Source organism: Thalassophryne amazonica, chromosome 20 (assembly GCF_902500255.1).
Source record: "Thalassophryne amazonica chromosome 20, fThaAma1.1, whole genome shotgun sequence".
NCBI lineage: Eukaryota > Metazoa > Chordata > Actinopteri > Batrachoidiformes > Batrachoididae > Thalassophryne > Thalassophryne amazonica.
Window position 1 is genome coordinate 6,269,338 of NC_047122.1, and position 20,040 is coordinate 6,289,377.

The 20,040-nt window shown below is 41.4% G+C and overlaps 1 protein-coding gene across 2 annotated transcripts in view; it reads left to right on the plus strand.

Annotated features, from left to right (window-relative positions):
- The window catches only part of pdik1l (PDLIM1 interacting kinase 1 like), a 64,563-nt gene extending 54,577 nt beyond the window's left edge, over positions 1–9,986 (plus strand). For both annotated transcript variants that reach the window (XM_034160559.1, XM_034160560.1), the window contains exon 3: positions 6,926–9,986. In XM_034160559.1, coding sequence (XP_034016450.1) covers positions 6,926–7,666 — 741 coding nt within the window. In that variant the 3' untranslated portion in view covers positions 7,667–9,986. The remainder of the gene's footprint in view (positions 1–6,925) is intronic.
- Positions 9,987–20,040: the final 10,054 nt, after the last annotated feature.

The following is a 20,040-nucleotide window of genomic DNA, read 5'->3' on the forward strand; positions in this document are numbered from 1 at the left end:
TTGAGTTTTTCTAGAATATTTCTAGCCAATATATTGACTGGACTGTTCGAGGAGAGCAAAAAAGAATGCTCAAGCTTTAACGTTTCCCATTCCACCTGAATGGATGTTGAGATGGGCCACCATTGTTCTTTTCCCGAGAAACCCTCCACAGGTACAGTAATCATAGATGGCCTCAATGACTTTCAGTGTTGAATACCTAGCTCCGGTGTCAACCAACATACAGTGGACCTTACCCTCAAGGGTACAGAGAATATCCATACACCAGTACCTGCCCCATCATCTTTCTCAGTGGGCATTCACGTGCCTGATGTGTCATGGATACACAGAGATAATCCATTATCCCCTCGTAGACCTTCCATCCTATATCCAAATGGACGTCTACGTCTCCCAGGCATTCCCTGAGGGGGCCTAAACCAGTTATTGCCTATACCATATTGTGGCATTCTTGCACAAGGTGATGGAGGAACGTAAGGGATAAAGGGCAGGGGCATTCTCTTCCGGTACTCACTGTTGTGGGTTGAGGAGAAACTCCCTGCTGTACCAATTGCTTAGTGTCGGTTCTTTCCAACAGCTTGTCCCTTGTTTCCTTCAATTGCAATTTGGTTGCTTTTGAAGATCTGTCAATTCTCTGGCCTCTTTCTCTTTCTCCTGAAGATCACTGTCCATATATTTCACAATATGTGCCGCCCACATAGCCCTCAGTCATTTCACTTAGTCCAATCACTGAAGAGAGCATCTTTTTCACCCTGTTTGACATTGAATTCTCCACACTCCCTCTAAACAGTTGTAAAACTGGCTCACTTCTTCTGGGATCAGTCCCGGGTTTCTGCTGCCAAATAGTCCACATCCTTGTCAAATACGCTGCACCTTGCTCCCCTGAATTTGGGACAGATCAGCTGGATTCATCCACCTTATATTTAGTGGATATTGTCTCTGCAGCTCAGGCCATAACACTCTCACCTGTGTATGCAACAGATGTTCATCAGGAATATCCGTAGTTTGACATGCATCCTCAATATCAACCAGTTCTCCCATGCTGGTACATGCACCCTCCTCAGGTCACCCATAGCTGGGATATAACTGGTGCACAGTTCCAAAAAACAATTTATCCACCCTACTGCCCCATCATCAGTCTCAGAGATGGCTCTTGAGGTGTGGATGTCAATGGACCTAAGTAACACTAACACTAAGTATTAGTGAATGCTAGGCTACATTAGCCTTAGCTCAACTGCAACTAATCTAAGCGTACTCTAAAATTTAAAATCTGAGAAGCGAAATTATTATTTCTGTCCGCTAGATACTATGCGCTTAATCAACATCAGTCTGTACTACCTAATGTATCTGTGTCGTTTGTTTTAAACTCAGTTAGTCTAATTTAGCAGCTAACGCTAATTTAACATGGCACATGGAATTCGGAAATCAATGTCGCTGTCCGACTGAACAAAGACCGTACCAGTCACTGCAACAGTCCAAGTCAAAACAACAGAAAATACAAAGTCAGCTGATCATAACAAACATAAAAACTATAAAATTTTATACATAATTCAACAGACGAACATGGATCCAAACTAACATTATTTAAGTGGAATTTTGCATGCATTGAAATAATAAACGCTTATCACAAATTTATTACACAGAACAATCTCATTAGACAATGATACAGTGTCCAAACATGGGACTTGGGTGTGAATTTACATGAAGGACTATTTCATTCATGTTCACACCAGTCCCAACATGAAGGACTATTTCATTCATGTTCACACCAGTCCCAATATTTGTTTTAATTGTCAATCAGATAATCACTGTCCTAAAAGTAGCTTTTCATCGTCACACTCTCAGATTACCCCCACAGAACCAAACAGAGGCGTTCCAATTAATAGTGGAATTCGTCCTCAATCTACAGTTATCCAGAATACACACCATAAGGATACCTCTGTAATGGGAAACCACCCCATATCATATGGAAAATAACAAGCAGTCGGTACTTATTACCGAGGCGAATCACTCCTCGATAATGCATTCCTCATCGAGGCCTGCAACCCTAGCAACAGGAACCCTCTCTTCTCGGCTACAAGAACCCACACTTCTCGGCCTCAGTCGGAAGAACCACGGCTGGTCTTGTCCCCAACTAATAAAATTACCATAAATATTAGAGAAGAAGTGAAAAAGGAAGAGAGAGTTTTCACAGTGACGTTCAACAACGTCCAAAGTTAATAATGAGAATTTCGGACACAGACAATGTCAATTTCACAAAAGTCAGTATTGCCTAAATTCGATAAGCAGTTTTCTGCTCACCTTTCAAAGGCACCTTTTTGGTTGATTGTACAAAAACAAGTCCATCTTACCAGGTGGGTTCAACTAAACCTGGCTCATGGCACCAATTGTTACTCTCCCCGGCTTTTACTGTAATACTGTCCCTCACAAAGTACAAACTCAAACTATTTCGCACTTTTAAATTTATTCAAAATCACAATGAAAATCAAGCCTGGATTCTGAAGAACTTCTCTCACGTATGAGATCCATCCATTCAGAACCACGAACAATGGACACAAACAGTTTTTATGAAGTATATCATGGGTGTAGCAGAGGCGGACCTTATTTCACATAATCCTTCCCTTATTGGTTCCTGTGAGCATTTGAGGGAGGTCCTACCCCCTTGCCCATGACCCGCGTGAGGTAATGGGACATATGATTTATAATGTAACCTGAATCTCTTTGTTCTCAATCAATCAATCAATTTTTTATATAGCGCCAAATCACAACAAACAGTTGCCCCAAGGCGCTTTATATTGTAAGGCAAGGCCATACAATAATTATGTAAAACCCCAACGGTCAAAACGACCCCCTGTGAGCAAGCACTTGGCTACAGTGGGAAGGAAAAACTCCCTTTTAACAGGAAGAAACCTCCAGCAGAACCAGGCTCAGGGAGGGGCAGTCTTCTGCTGGGACTGGTTGGGGCTGAGGGAGAGAACCAGGAAAAAGACATGCTGTGGAGGGGAGCAGAGATTGATCACTAATGATTAAATGCAGAGTGGTGCATATAGAGCAAAAGAGAAAGAAACAGTGCATCATGGGAACCCCCCAGCAGTCTACGTCTATAGCAGCATAACTAAGGGATGGTTCAGGGTCACCTGATCCAGCCCTAACTATAAGCTTTAGCAAAAAGGAAAGTTTTAAGCCTAATCTTAAAAGTAGAGAGGGTGTCTGTCTCCCTGATCTGAATTGGGAGCCGGTTCCACAGGAGAGGAGCCTGAAAGCTGAAGGCTCTGCCTCCTATTCTACTCTTACAAACCCTACGAACTACAAGTAAGCCTGCAGTCTGAGAGCGAAGCGCTCTATTGGGGTGATATGGTACTACGAGGTCCCTAAGATAAGATGGGACCTGATTATTCAAAACCTTATAAGTAAGAAGAAGAATTTTAAATTCTATTCTAGAATTAACAGGAAGCCAATGAAGAGAGGCCAATATGGGTGAGATATGCTCTCTCCTTCTAGTCCCCGTCAGTACTCTAGCTGCAGCATTTTGAATTAACTGAAGGCTTTTTAGGGAACTTTTAGGACAACCTGATAATAATGAATTACAATAGTCCAGCCTAGAGGAAATAAATGCATGAATTAGTTTTTCAGCATCACTCTGAGACAAGACCTTTCTGATTTTAGAGATATTGCGTAAATGCAAAAAAGCAGTCCTACATATTTGTTTAATATGCGCTTTGAATGACATATCCTGATCAAAAATGACTCCAAGATTTCTCACAGTATTACTAGAGGTCAGGGTAATGCCATCCAGAGTAAGGATCTGGTTAGACACCATGTTTCTAAGATTTGTGGGGCCAAGTACAATAACTTCAGTTTTATCTGAGTTTAAAAGCAGGAAATTAGAGGTCATCCATGTCTTTATGTCTGTAAGACAATCCTGCAGTTTAGCTAATTGGTGTGTGTCCTCTGGCTTCATGGATAGATAAAGCTGGGTATCATCTGCGTAACAATGAAAATTTAAGCAATACCGTCTAATAATACTGCCTAAGGGAAGCATGTATAAAGTGAATAAAATTGGTCCTAGCACAGAACCTTGTGGAACTCCATAATTAACTTTAGTCTGTGAAGAAGAATCCCCATTTACATGAACAAATTGTAATCTATTAGACAAATATGATTCAAACCACCGCAGCGCAGTGCCTGTAATACCTATGGCATGCTCTAATCTCTGTAATAAAATTTTATGGTCAACAGTATCAAAAGCAGCACTGAGGTCTAACAGAACAAGCACAGAGATGAGTCCACTGTCCGAGGCCATAAGAAGATCATTTGTAACCTTCACTAATGCTGTTTCTGTACTATGATGAATTCTAAAACCTGACTGAAACTCTTCAAATAGACCATTCCTCTGCAGATGATCAGTTAGCTGTTTTACAACTACCCTTTCAAGAATTTTTGAGAGAAAAGGAAGGTTGGAGATTGGCCTATAATTAGCTAAGATAGCTGGGTCAAGTGATGGCTTTTTAAGTAATGGTTTAATTACTGCCACCTTAAAAGCCTGTGGTACATAGCCAACTAACAAAGATAGATTGATCATATTTAAGATCGAAGCATTAAATAATGGTAGGGCTTCCTTGAGCAGCCTGGTAGGAATGGGGTCTAATAAACATGTTGATGGTTTGGATGAAGTAACTAATGAAAATAACTCAGACAGAACAATCGGAGAGAAAGAGTCTAACCAAATACCGGCATCACTGAAAGCAGCCAAAGATAACGATACGTCTTTGGGATGGTTATGAGTAATTTTTTCTCTAATAGTTAAAATTTTGTTAGCAAAGAAAGTCATGAAGTCATTACTAGTTAAAGTTAATGGAATACTCAGCTCAATAGAGCTCTGACTCTTTGTCAGCCTGGCTACAGTGCTGAAAAGAAACCTGGGGTTGTTCTTATTTTCTTCAATTAGTGATGAGTAGAAAGATGTCCTAGCTTTACGGAGGGCTTTTTATAGAGCAACAGACTCTTTTTCCAGGCTAAGTGAAGATCTTCTAAATTAGTGAGACGCCATTTCCTCTCCAACTTACAGGTTATCTGCTTTAAGCTACGAGTTTGTGAGTTATACCACGGAGTCAGGCACTTCTGATTTAAAGCTCTCTTTTTTAGAGGAGCTACAGCATCCAAAGTTGTCTTCAATGAGGATGTAAAACTATTGACGAGATACTCTATCTCACTTACAGAGTTTAGGTAGCTACTCTGCACTGTGTTGGTATATGGCATTAGAGAACATAAAGAAGGAATCATATCCTTAAACCTAGTTACAGCGCTTTCTGAAAGACTTCTAGTGTAATGAAACTTATTCCCCACTGCTGGGTAGTCCATCAGAGTAAATGTAAATGTTATTAAGAAATGATCAGACAGAAGGGAGTTTTCAGGGAATACTGTTAAGTCTTCTATTTCCATACCATAAGTCAGAACAAGATCTAAGATATGATTAAAGTGGTGGGTGGACTCATTTACTTTTTGAGCAAAGCCAATAGAGTCTAATAATAGATTAAATGCAGTGTTGAGGCTGTCATTCTCAGCATCTGTGTGGATGTTAAAATCGCCCACTATAATTATCTTATCTGAGCTAAGCACTAAGTCAGACAAAAGGTCTGAAAATTCACAGAGAAACTCACAGTAACGACCAGGTGGACGATAGATAATAACAAATAAAACTGGTTTTTGGGACTTCCAATTTGGATGGACAAGACTAAGAGTCAAGCTTTCAAATGAATTAAAGCGCTGTCTGGGTTTTTGATTAATTAATAAGATGGAATGGAAGATTGCTGCTAATCCTCCGCCCCGGCCCGTGCTACGAGCATTCTGACAGTTAGTGTGACTTGGGGGTGTTGACTCATTTAAACTAACATATTCATCCTGCTGTAACCAGGTTTCTGTAAGGCAGAATAAATCAATATGTTGATCAATTATTATATCATTTACCAACAGGGACTTAGAAGAGAGAGACCTAATGTTTAATAGACCACATTTAACTGTTTTAGTCTGTGGTGCAGTTGAAGGTGCTATATTATTTTTTCTTTTTGAATTTTTATGCTTAAATAGATTTTTGCTGGTTATTGGTGGTCTGGGAGCAGGCACCGTCTCTACGGGGATGGGGTAATGAGGGGATGGCAGGGGGAGAGAAGCTGCAGAGAGGTGTGTAAGACTACAACTCTGCTTCCTGGTCCCAACCCTGGATAGTCACGGTTTGGAGGATTTAAGAAAATTGGCCAGATTTCTAGAAATGAGAGCTGCTCCATCCAAAGTGGGATGGATGCCGTCTCTCCTAACAAGACCAGGTTTTCCCCAGAAGCTTTGCCAATTATCTATGAAGCCCACCTCATTTTTTGGACTGAGTGGTAAAACTGGTTCACCCCAGTTCGACATGCACATTCCAACAAATAACAGACTAAAAGTATATGAAACTATGAATACAATCCTTAAACAAAATAACTACTTAATACCAAAACAAATAAAATAATAATAGTTCAAGATACAATATATCTAACAACTGCTTCTGTTTCAGGTGAGCTGAGCTGACAAAACTCCACCATGGAACCATGAAGCCATTGTCACCTAGAGTGACATTGGCTTGGCTAAGATAAGCTAACATTTAAACATTAACATGTTTTATCAAGAAGTGGCTTAGAAACATTTGAATGCCTTAAATGCATTTCAACACATGTTCTTAACGTAATCCATTCATTTTTATGACAGACAACAACAGCGGAACAAATTACACCACAAATTATGGAATGAAATTTACGAATAAAATGTTAAAACAGGAAAACGCTGCAAAGTGCGTCACTTGACACAAATCATAACGTAGAAGAAAAGCAGTCACCTGTTGAGGAATGCTGACTACAGCATTGTCCTGCTTTAATTGTCCTTTGTGTTTTTGCTCTAGCTTGTGGAGACGTCTCTTAAAGGTGAGATCACGTTTGACCCATGCTGTGCCTACTACCTGTGGTTTGTCATGGACTTCTGTGATGGAGGTGACATGAATGCCTACCTTTTGTCACGCAAGCCCAGTCGCAAGACCAACACCAGCTTCATGCTCCAGCTGGGCAGCGCCCTGGCCTTCCTGCACCGCAACCAGATCATCCACCGTGACCTCAAACCGGACAACATCCTTATCTCCCAGAGCTGCACGCCAGCCGGCTCACCGGAGCCAACCCTCAAAGTGGCCGACTTTGGATTGAGCAAGGTCTGCTCCACCTCTGGTCTCAACTCAGAGGAGCCGGCCAGTGTCAACAAGTGCTTCCTGTCCACAGCGTGTGGAACAGACTTCTACATGGCCCCGGAGGTCTGGGAGGGCCACTACACAGCAAAGGCAGATATCTTTGCCCTGGGGGTGATTATCTGGGCCATGGTTGAGCGCATCACTTTTGTGGATGTGGAGACTCAGAAGGAGCTGTTGGGGAGCTATGTGCAGCAAGGCTCAGAGATTGTCCCCTTAGGAGAGGCCCTGTTAGAGAACCCAAAAATGGAGCTGTTGATTCCTGCCAGAAAAAAGAGCATGAACAGCCACATGAAGCAGTTGATCAGAGAGATGCTGTCGGCTAACCCTCAGGAACGGCCGGACGCATTTGAACTGGAGCTTAGACTGGTCCGTATTGCCTGCAGAGAGCTGGACTGGGACACGTGATGGACCACAGGGGACGCCACAGATTCAACCCGCCAAGCACATGTACACATCAGTGACTACACGATCCCATATTGTGGTAAATGTTGTTTTTATTACCGGGGAACAATAATTTGAATCGTACTTGTCCTGTGTCATGACTTAAAGATCAGCTACTGTCATTCAGCACATGGAGGTGCTCCGCTCGCTGTATCTGTATATGGAGGAGGACAGGTGTGACGCGCACTGCTGCTACTGCTTGAAACTGCAGCTCAGTCTCAGGCAAATCACATCATGGCTTCCACTTGTCTCACACAGTCTTTGCAGCATGATGGAAGAGCAAAACAACCTCAGAAGGTTACAGGTTCAGTTTGTCTACAAAAACATCTTCAACTTGGTGCTAATTATTCCATTTAAATGCAGTATGAGACATTTTCCTGTGACTTCTCTCGGTATCAGAGTCGATATTGGATCACGGTCACGTGACGTGTAGCTCGCTGTCTTTCACACAGCCTGACCCGGTTAGACATATATCTCATCCCGGCCCCTCACCACCAGCATTAATCGCCTCACAGTTAATTCACGCTTTCATCAAATTCTGATTTGAAAGTCTTTAAATTTGCAGGAGTCGTGATTTGAATTTGGTGAATTGATGTTGCTTTTGTGAGCTGTCCAAAAAAAAACCCTCTGGACTGCGATGACGATTTCACCAAAGATACTTATTCCACATTTTTTGTGAGTTGTTCATCCCTTTGAATGGATGTGTGAAGGTAAATTCAGGCTGCATTTTATTTTATGTATTGATATTTTTTCTTTCTGTTCAGAAAGAAAAAGTGGTCCCTCTTTTTCTGCTTACACAATCTAGCATTAGGTGATCAGTCCTTATCTGATTTCGGTGGGATTGAAAGGCCAGTATCGATCCTGTCCTGAGTTTTCCCACATTTTGTTTTGGCACTCCAGTTGGGTTTTTGGTTCTGCTGCATGTGAGCAGTGACACACACACACACACACACACACACACACACACACACACACACACACACACACACACACACACAAAATCCATGGACCAAACAGGCGACTAAACAAAAACAAAAAGCTCTCCCTGCTCTGCTATGAGCTGATTGGCTCATTCAGGTGTCTGTTAGTACTTGATTGGTTGTGCAGTGCAATCATATTGAGAAGTACATTACTTGCCTGATCATAAATTTTCCAGAAAGATAGTTTGGACCATCTGTGACTGAAGGTTACGGGGTAAAAACTACAGAACACGGTGATAAAGGTCAATTTCAGTTTGTAGAGTGCAAAACAAGTTAAACTATTGGTTAAGTTAATGGGGTTTTAAACCAACATTCGTCATGGTCAAACTGTTCCATTCATTAATCCCATTAGCTCAGCCAATAATTTGCGTAACTTTATTTATTTATTTTTACCCAATTTTGAGCAGTGTTAACTTTTGACCTCTGTACATACTAAAATGTTTGTGGTTTATACCACATAACTCTATTATATTCAGTCTTTGCTCAAACTATACATTTCTGGCATCATTAGGATCAGACAAATAATGTGGTATACTTTGCAGTTTTTGTTTTTTATTTCATAATCTTGACCTCCACCTGCATGCCTAGCTGTAGCTGCCATGCTGGTGATGGCTGCCCATACGGTCAGTGTGTTGACCATGGTTTAGTGAAGCTGGATTGTGAGCATCATTTGAAAATTCTGTAACAGTTTTCTTTTCCAGCAGGCTGGAGCTCTTAAAAAAGGAACTGGTTTCCTTGAAAGCAGACTGGTGGTGTTAACCCTCTCACTCCTGTGTGAAACCATGAAGATGTTATATTTTGTTGCTGCTATTGTGTAGCACTAGATAATTAAATGTCTGCAATGTGATCATCCTGAATGTTGATCAGCTTCTTGTGCTACTTACAGCAGCTTAAAAGCAGCTGACTCTGTGGTGTCACACAGTGGAGACGCAGTTACCTCAGCAGAGACGTTCATGTCTGTGGGTCCTTGGAGATGGAGAGACACCTGGGAGAAGCTCATGGAGTCAGGAGGTTGCTGGACAGAGGTGTTTGGTGATGCCGATACCTTTTGCAGAAAAAAAAACAAATCCAGGTTTTTGGGTCCAGGTGCTTCTTGTTGTGCTGTAGATTTGAGACTTGGATGCTAACCAGAGGCCTAATGGGATGAATGAATGTGTTTGCTATGATGTTGACATCGTGCTTGACTCACTACTGACTAGTCGAGAAGTGTAGAAAATTGATTTAGATCAGTCAAAAAAAAAGAAACAAACAAAACATAATTGCAACATCTTTTCTAAATGGGACAGATGCCATGTCACGTCTCAGCCTAACCGCTCTCACCATTCAGTTTGTTTAGATAAACGTACTTTCTTGGTGACTTTTCTCAAATGGTAAGAAAAGACAAACCTGGTTCAACCAGATCACCAAGCTGCACCCATTTTTTTTCTCCCTCCCCTTTTCACAATTTTCATGTCATGTGTGACAATGCAGATTGCAGACATCTAATCCAATCTTCGAGTTTGATTTGTAGAAAATGCTACAAACCCTGTGCACTCTGCACACTGGAATACTAATATATACATTACATAATCACAGGTAGGTGTTCGCCTGCTATGGGATTTGCTCCCTAACGCACCTCCTCCGGTGCCTACGGGTTGGCCTGACGATGCTTGACGTTTCGCTCCTTTGAATCCAGAACATCTCCTGGTGGCGGGGCAGCGACTGGGACATCTCCCAGTCGCCCCCTGCAGCCTTCCCTTGAACTAGGTTGTGCCCCAGCATGTATCCCCCCTTTTGAGCCAAAGCCAGAAGCTGCTTCTCTCCGCCTCCTCTGCCAGGTCTTTCGTTGCTTTTCGGAGACCTGCCCCGCACACACCCACCTCCCTCAGGAGGTGGATGGCTGATGTTCCCACGAAGCCACAGCAGCCAACCTCCACAGGGTAAATAGGGTAAATAGCTAACTGACGCTGCTAATTCTTGTAAGATATATACACACACACACACACACAAAACAAATCCACTGTGCTGTCTGGAGGCTGTGAGCAGGAAGAGAGAAAGAAAAACTGGACTCATTTGTGGTGTGATTTTTTTTTTTTTTTTTCGCTGCACTGAGGACGTACACAGTCGACTGAGCTGGTTGCATGTGTGTGTGCACAGGGGTGGGGGGGACAATGACACAATGATTTGATTGAGCTAACTGACGCTGCTACACACACACACACACACACACACACACACACACACACACACACACACACACACACAAAAATCCACTCCGCTGTAAGCCATCTGGATGCATGAAGACCTGTTCACATGAAACACTGATGTGATTTTTGGTTGGACTGAGGAACTACACAAAGTTTTTTTTTATTTTTTAATGGAAGTCTGAAGTCAGTGCACAGCATCACTGGACTACACGTTACAATTTGGACTTTAGCACCGGTGGAACACCAAATTGTAAGTCCCTTTTCTGTTGTTTATAAATGAATAAAATATCAAATGACAAGGATGTATTTTAGCCATTTTATAAAACAAATAATGAATGTTTTTACATTCTTTCAATGGAACAAATATTTAATTCGGTGAAAGCTGGAACATACCATTCAAAGCCTCGTTGAATGGTATGTTCCAGCTTTCACCTCATGAAATGTCCGTACCATTGAACTCATAAACATTCATTATTTGTATAATATCTGCCCAAATAATATTCCCACAAGGTCTGATGAATATACATTCAGCAGTTTTTGTTTGTTTTTAACACCACCCCCCCCCCCCCCCCCCCCCCCCCCCCACACACACACACACACACACACACACACACACAGGTCTGATTACAAATTACGACCCGGGGGGGGGGGTCATAGTTGGATATCTTCCTCAAATAATTTAGCCATCTGTAATATTTCCATAAATATGTTTCTGTCTTGCCACTAAATGCAGTTATGGCCAAAATTGCTCAGGTAATAAACCCATGCAACTCCGTGGAATCTGTAGACAAACTGCTTTCTGGTCAGTTTTGTTCAGCCATCATGCATTTTGGGAGGCTGTTGAGGAGGAAATACCTAAATTTGGTGCTTTCAGAATAAGACCTTCTTTATTTTAAAGCATTGACCTGCATGGTTTGGGTGGAGACTGATACCAAGTATCCAGCCTGGTGCTTCTGATCAGTGTGAATCTCACCAGACCATCCCACAACCACTTCACCAGAATGTATAAACATCCATGAAACACATTTATTTCTATTACGCCTTAATTTAAAAAATAACTAAAATACAAAAAAAAAAATTGCGTGCCCTCCGCAAGTCACAGCAAACCAAAATTTGTGAGCACGCCTGCTCTCCAGAGGAACACCTGCTCAGTGCCAGTACAACTGAAGCTCCTCAAAGAACGTGAATATTCACAAATCTGCATCGACCTGAATGAGTAAAAGGGGTGAGGATGACTTTATTTTTCCTCTCTACCTGCTGTATCTTATTGAGGAGCTCTGCAAGGCTTTCATAATGGGTGAACACCATGTCTGCTGACAGCCTACTTATGTACACAGTGCCTGTTCACCTTCAGAGAGGAAGAACGAGAAGACAGCGGCACACAATCCCTGACACGTGGGAGGATCTCTGGGTCTTCTTTTTTTAATTTTAATGGCATTGTGTTGAAGCTGATCTCTTCTCGGGGTGTCGGTGCACCCCGTGTCCTCTGCTAATCCCTTTCTCCGTGCTTCCTGACAGCCTGATTCTAAGCCTATTAAGTTGTTGCAGCACTTGCCAGAGGTTTGTGCTCGTAACCCCTTTTGCCTTTCAGGTCGTAAATGATTTGTGCATTTGTACAATATTTAGGAGGAAGCCGTAAGCTGGTGCACTTCTTTTGATCTCCAAGACTAGCAGAAAATGTTTTCATTGATCCCGTTGCCAGTGTTGATCTCCTATATGGCTTTTATCAACTTGATAATCTCATTTATTTTACAGAGACATTTATATTTGCCTTATTCCTGAAATTTTGCACACCTGTATGTTTAGGTTTTGACGTTTGCATGTACTATCGCTGCCTTTTTCACACTGCACTCACACAAAATAGCCATTTGTGTTTCAGCTGATTTTAGTTGCCATAATTTTGTACAAATGGCATTACCACAAAATCTGACTCAGTATTAAGATTATTACTTTTTCTAGGAAAATAATCATTTACCATTTGTATGTCTTTCGGTATTTGCATTTTCCTGTCAAAGAATATAAGAACTTAAAAATGACTTTTAATTTAATATTGCCAAAATGGACAGTTTAAGTTAAAACTATTACATGAAATTTTTTTCCCCTTTGGACAATCTTGAGATGAGCGGTTCATTGCATCTAGACAAGACATTACATTGTTGTTATTCATGTGTTTCTGTTTGAGCTGTTTAATACAGAGGGTTTTTTTTTTAAATAATGGCAGAACATTGTGTTGTGAGCTCGCTCACAGATGTTGCACTTTTTTTCTTGTATTATCAGCTTTTATATTTGGGATTTTTGTGCATTGTTTATGTATTTATGTTTAACTTTTGGCATTCAATATTTAATTATTGGCATTTATTTTATTGTAGTGCTTTGATTCCTGGGAAACACAGATTATAAATAGTTGTTATAAATAATAATGAAAGCATGATTTTTAAATGACATTGAGTATACGGTGCATCTGGAAAGTATTCACAGCACTTCACTTTTCCCACATTTTATGTTACAGCCTTATTCCAAAATGGAGTAAATTATTTTTTTTCCCCTCAAAATTCTACACACAACATAGTAACAACATGAACAAAGTTTTTTTCTTTCTTTTTTTTTTTTTGCAAATTTATTAAAAATGAAAAAAAACTAAGAAATCGTGTTGACACCATTTTCTCAATATGTTCTTGATGCACCTTTGGGAGCAATTACAGCCTCAAGTCTTCTTGAATATGATGCCATACGCTTGGTGCACCTGTCTTTGGGCAGTTTTGTCCATTCCTCTTTGCAGCACCTCAAGCTCCGTCAGGTTGGATGGGGAGTGTCGGTGCACAGCCATTTTCAGATCTCTCCAGAGATGTTCAATCAGATTCAGGTCTGGGCTCTGGCTGGACCACTCAAGGACATTCACAAAGTTGTCCTGAAGCCACTCCTTTGATATCTTGGCTGTGGGTCATTGTCCTACTGAAAGATGAACTGTAACCCCGGTCTGAGGTCAAGAGCGCTCTGGAGCAGGTTTTCATCCAGGTTGTCTCTGTATGTTGCTGCATTCATCTTTCCCTCAATCCTGACTAGTCTCTCAGTTCGTGCCACTGAAACACATCCCCACAGCATGATGCTGCCACCACCATGCTTCACTGTAGGGATGGTGCCTGGATTCCTTCAAACGTGATGCCTGGAATTCACGCCAAAGTGTTCAGTCTTTGTCTCATCAGACCAGAGAATTTTGTTTCTCATGGTCTGAGAGTCCTTCAGATACCTTTTGTCAAACTCCAGGCCTGCTGTCATGTGCCTTTTACTAAGGAGTGGCTTCAGTCTGGCCACTCTACCATACATGCCTGATTGGTGGATTGCTGCAGAGAATGTTGTCCTTCTGGAAGGTTCTCCTCTCTCCACAGAGGAATGCTGGAGCTCTGACAGAGTGACCATCAGGTTCTTGGTCACCTCTCGGACTACGGTCCTTCTCCCCTGATTGCTCAGTTTAGATGGGCGGCCAGCTCTAGGAAGAGTGCTGGTACTGTGCTCATTGGGACCTTCAAAGCAGCAGAAATGTTTCTGTATCCTTCCCCAGATTTGCGCTTTGAGACAATCCTTTCTCGGAGGTCTACAGACAATTCCTTTGACTTCCTTTCCTTTCCTCTGCTTTCCATGCTTGGTTTGTGCTCTGACATGCACTGTCAACTGTGGGACCTCATATGTAGACAGGTGTGTGCCTTTCCAAATCAAGTTCAATCAACTGAATTTACCCCAGGTGAACCTCAAGGATGATCAGTGGAAACAGGATGCACCTGAGCTTAATTCTGAGCTTAATAGCAAAGGCTGTGAATACTTATGTACATGTGATTCCTTCATTTAAATTTTTTTTTTAATAAACTTGTAAAAAAAAAAAAAAAAAACTTCTTTCACATTGTCATTATGGGGTATTGTGTGTACAATTTTGAGGGGGAAAATGAATTTGCACCATTTTGGAATAAGGCTGTCACATAAAATGTTGAAAAGGTGAAGTGCTGTGAATACTTTCTGGATGTACTGTAAGCTGCAAACTAGCAAACACAAATGAACAAATAAAAACAGACCTGTTGGTGGAGGTAATAACAACACAACTTGTACTTAAACTGGTCTCTGCCATGTTTGCTGATGGAAGCTTTAAATTTCAGATTTGTACCTAAACAGAAAATTCAAATACCAAAAGAAACCTGCTGGATGGCAACGCTTTGCTTTGAGGGGTTTCTGTGGGCTCTGAGTGGGACACCTGTGTCCTTGGACCTTAGGTGGCGAGGACAGTGGGTGGAGTTATTTTCACACTGGTTGGCTGCTTCCAGACAGAAGTGGAGCAGAAAGACACTTGGCTTAAGGTTTTAGATTTTTTTTTGTTTGTTTGTTTCTTGTTGAGGTTTTGAGAATTCACTCTTTGTTCTCAGTTTCTTTGCACATGTGTAAATACTGTACAGGATCAACAGGGGACACCTGATTCTGGGACGGACGTTGGACTGGACGCGCTGTTTTCGAGCCCTGCTGATTTGTAAATTGCTGTGATGATTTGATTTTTCTTCAGCTCTTAGTTCAGCTTCAGTTGACTTCAGTCTTTGAGGAGATGTGCGATTTTTACAGTTAAACCTTTCTGTGCCGGCGGTTGCTTGCGGTCACACTGGCCTATCGTTTGTCGTTTAGTGAGCGAATCTGGTGCCTCCAAGAAGGGTATGCGGTCTTTTCTCTTTGGTTCTACGCTGTGGTAAACTAAAGAGGGTTTTTGTTTGTTCTGGGACATCAAACTTTTCTATGAGACTCGGATCACATCAGAACAGCTGGGAAAAATAAAGCTGTCACTTTTGTATGAATGATGTTTACCTTGATGCTGTTGTAAGATATTTTGGGGAGAGAAATGAAGTTTATCAAATGTTGTGTGAATACCTGTCAATCACTGTTGATGGATTTTTTTTTTTAAATAAATGGCTAAAATAATGTTTTGTGCAAATATTTAACATGTTTTATCTGTTCCCATAAGTATAATGAGCAAAATCTATTTTTTTTAATCTGTTGGACCACAGTCCATTGGACTAATGCCATCAAGATTTGTGCACAGAGTGATGATTTTCTGATAAACAGCTTTGGTTTTAATGAACTTTTGGTACAGACAGTCCTTGGGGGACTGTTTTATGACGAGTTGGACATTCTGATTAAATCCCTGTGAGCTCCCAGGTCCCCCAAGAAAGGATAAAACTGACATTTTTCACACTTCAATTTACTGCAGGAAAAACTTAAGATTTTTTTTCTGTAATTTTGCATAAATATTCTTTGGGAGGCTCCTACAGAAAAGAAAACTGTCAGTTGGTAAGTCATTCTAAGGCCTGGTTTACACTGCCCGTTCCAAATGGACTTATGGCAAATCTGATTTAGATCAGCTCTCACTGATGGACTGTCCAAATCAAGTGATCAGATCTGATCTGTGTGTCCACACGTGAACTCTGCTCGTTTTTGTCCAAAATGGTTCTGTGGAGTTGTTTGTAAGGAAATGACAGACACAGAAGAGATCACTGCGTTGTGCTGCCTCGCTCTGTCATTTTTGACAGTTTTCTTCCACTTATTTTGTTTCTCCAGAGCTACGGCTGCGGTTTTTATGTCGCACTGAGTGACACAGAGGACACTTTGAAATCCCGAAGCGACTGAGACGTTCAAGATTCAAACGGATTTGCAAAAATACGATTTGAATCACACTTCAAACCACATCCGTATGTGGTTTGAGTCCATGTTGGGAAAAATCTGATTTTGTGGTTTATCGTTGTCCAGACTGCCAAAAAAAAAAAAAAAATCAAGCTAGATACATTTTGAGTCGCAATGTGAACAAGACTGAAGGGCCGGCCAAAAAGGACATTTTGCACATCTTGATTCATAGCTTAAAAAAAAAAAAAAAAAAAAGCTCAGTTGCTTCTTTGGTAATTCTATATTTCTATATCACTTTTTTTTTTAACTCAATGTCGACCTACACAAAGATTTTCTTTTACTTTGAATCATTAATGCTACTTTCCCCATATTTGGTCAAAATTCCTGGCTCTTTGTCCAAAGTACTTTAGAGTCTTTTGAGCGTTTTTATTTTATGTATTTTATTATTTATTTTTGCTCTGTCTTGATCTTCTATGATAATAATGATTTATTTAAGATGTGGATGTTCAGATTACCTGAATCTGATCTTCCTGTTCTCACAGCACTGACACTGATAGAGACTGGATGTGAATCAGATGCAGGACCACATTTGCAGGTGGCTTTAATGTGACTGGGTAAAACCACAACTGGTTCGTCCAGTTCAGACACCTGAATCTGTGCCTGCATGAACATGCGGGTTGTAGCGTTTGCACATCATTAATGCACATCAGATCGGTGAGCATGTGAAATGTGCACGTTTGCATTTGCACGGACGGTTGAGTAAATGAGGGCGCTTGTTTGTTTTCTCGTGTGACCTTTAATATGTAAACAGAATGACAATGAATTATAATCCAGTTTGGACCAAACTCAGTGGAAGAACTGAAGGCCAAAGACAACCTCATCAGAGTGCGAAAAATCAGGTAAAAGTCAAATTCAGAGGCCAAAGGAGGAAAAACTAATATGAATTCATAAGTTCTTTTTCAGGCCATATGACCTTTGACCTTGAAAGGGGAGCTTTAACTTATAAGTGTGTGATTCTTAGACTATGGGCACTTATGTCCTTTGATCATATTGTATGAAAAACAAAAAAGGGGAAATGTCACACTTTTATAGTTATCTTTACAATGAAAGTGTGTTAAGAAATTTGTTCTAGTATATGATGACTTTTTCACCTTTTTTCAGCATCATCATATGCAAATATTGCCGTTTTGTGCTTGTCCCACACCCAGACTTTTGATCTTCAATGATAAAAATGAATGGTAAAGAAACGTTTTTTCTAATGTTTTAAAATATCTCTGAATAAAATATCAGTAAAATAATCAAAACATAATTGGGGTATTCAATGTCATGCAACTGTTGATTTTTTTTAAACAAAATGTAGTTGTCCCACACTATTGCCGTAATTTCCACCACAACACTGTAATGTCCCTTTAAACAGTTTGTATGAAAGATTGTTTGGGTAGTTTCTATGGAGATGAACAGTGACATCAGAGCACATGTATATAGCGCCAAATCACAACAAACTTGCCCCAAGGCGCTTTATACTGTAAGGCAATGGTGTGGTGGAAATTACATTTACAAGGCCAATAGTGCCCGTAGTTAAAGAATCACCCAAATGTTTATCTCAAAGAATTTGGTTCTAATTTGGATGGAACACAATAAGTCAGACACAAGCAACTCGCTCCGCCACCTCCACCGCACCACAAAGTCGTCTTGGGTCCTGATAGCAACCACGCGTTCCCACCCTTCTATCTGCTGTAGCCATGTGAAATGTGGGTGTCCCCCATTGGTCTTCTCCAGCTTCAAGACACTCAGACACCAGCATGCTGGATCATGCACAGAGAAATGCACCACACGACCAAAATGCTGAAGCTGATGCTCCTCCACAAGTGACATTCCTCATCTTGGTCTGTCTGAGTAACCACCCGTTTGACAAAACGTCATTCCAGCAGTACCCAAGAATCCTACGAAGTGACCTAGTGCCAAAGACATCCAGCCGTGGCACAGGTTAGCATCCAAGTCTCACAACCCTACAGCAAGACAGGTAGCACCAGAACCCTGAAGACTTGGACCTTTATTCTCCTGAAAATACATCAAGTTCAACACTGACCACATACAGATACACTTCTGATGGCTCAGTCCAGGACGTCATCGTATCCAGGGCAATCTCAAACCCAAACACTGTTTCCTCACTCAGCTTCTCAAGCGCTGTAATCCGAGTAAAGATCACGACATCATCTGCAAAATCAAGGTCAGTGAAAGTAGGTCACTGGCTCCCACAACCCAAACCAAGATCCAGTCCATGTAAGCACTGGACAGTGTAGGAACCAGAACACATCTTGGATGAATCCAGTTTTGACTTTTCTCTCTGTCCCCACTGGACAGAATTTCACAAATGTCCAGGTCCCACAGAATTCTATATTTAATGATCACTGAATCACAAAGAAATAATTTGCATGAACTGGTGTGACATGTGATGGAGCTCATGGTTCCATGGGATTGACGTTTTGAAGGATTACACATTTGAAGGATTTGCACTGAGTGTTTCTTTCTGCACTGAGTGTTTCTTTCTCTTTTTGCTCTGTATTCACCACTCTGCATTTAATCATTAGTGATTGATCTCTGCTCCCCTCCACAGTCTTTTTCCTGGTTCTCTCCCTCAGCCCCAACCAGTCCCAGCAGAAGACTGCCCCTCCCTGAGCCTGGTTCTGCTGGCGGTTTCTTCCTGTTAAAAGGGAGTTTTTCCTTCCCACTGTCGCCAAGTGCTTGCTCACAGGGGGTCGTTTTGACCTTTGGGGTTTTTACGTAATTATTGTATGGCCTTGCCTTACAATATAAAGCGCCTTGGGGCAACTGTTTGTTGTGATTTGGCGCTATATAAATGAAATTGATGAAAAGTGATGATGAAGGATTACCAGCATTATGTCCATTCCAGGTGTGTTTCAGACTACCTGTCCCTGGACAGCACTTCATCTCCATCATCCCAGTTCACAGAGAAGTAAATGAGTGTTGACCTTGGCTGAACAAGTAACCTTTGTCAGACCGGCGTCCCTTCCCCAGAGAGGCATACAATCAACCCCATCTGCTCCACACAGCAGTATCCGGGGATACGTGCCGGCCTGTTGAACCTCTGGGCCTGCAGGTGTCTCAGTTCCCATTCTATGTCTGTTCTAGTTTTTACACTTTTTAAAATCAGATTTGGACTAGATGTTTGTTGTCTTTGATCTGGTCTGTTTCTAGCAAAAGAACCACTGTAACATGAAGAGCTGTCAGCTTTGATCTTTTAGTGCACACAGGCTAAATCTGATTCTGTATACCCGTATTATTTTTGGATAATTTGTATTTGTCTTCCATGTTCACATTACACTTCACTGATCTGATTACACCCCCCGTGAACACTCTCTCTCTCTCTCACACACACACACACACACACACACACACACACACACACACACACACACACACACACACACACACACACACACACACACACACACACACACACAGTTTAGATTCATATTTGGTGATGTTAATCTGATTTGAC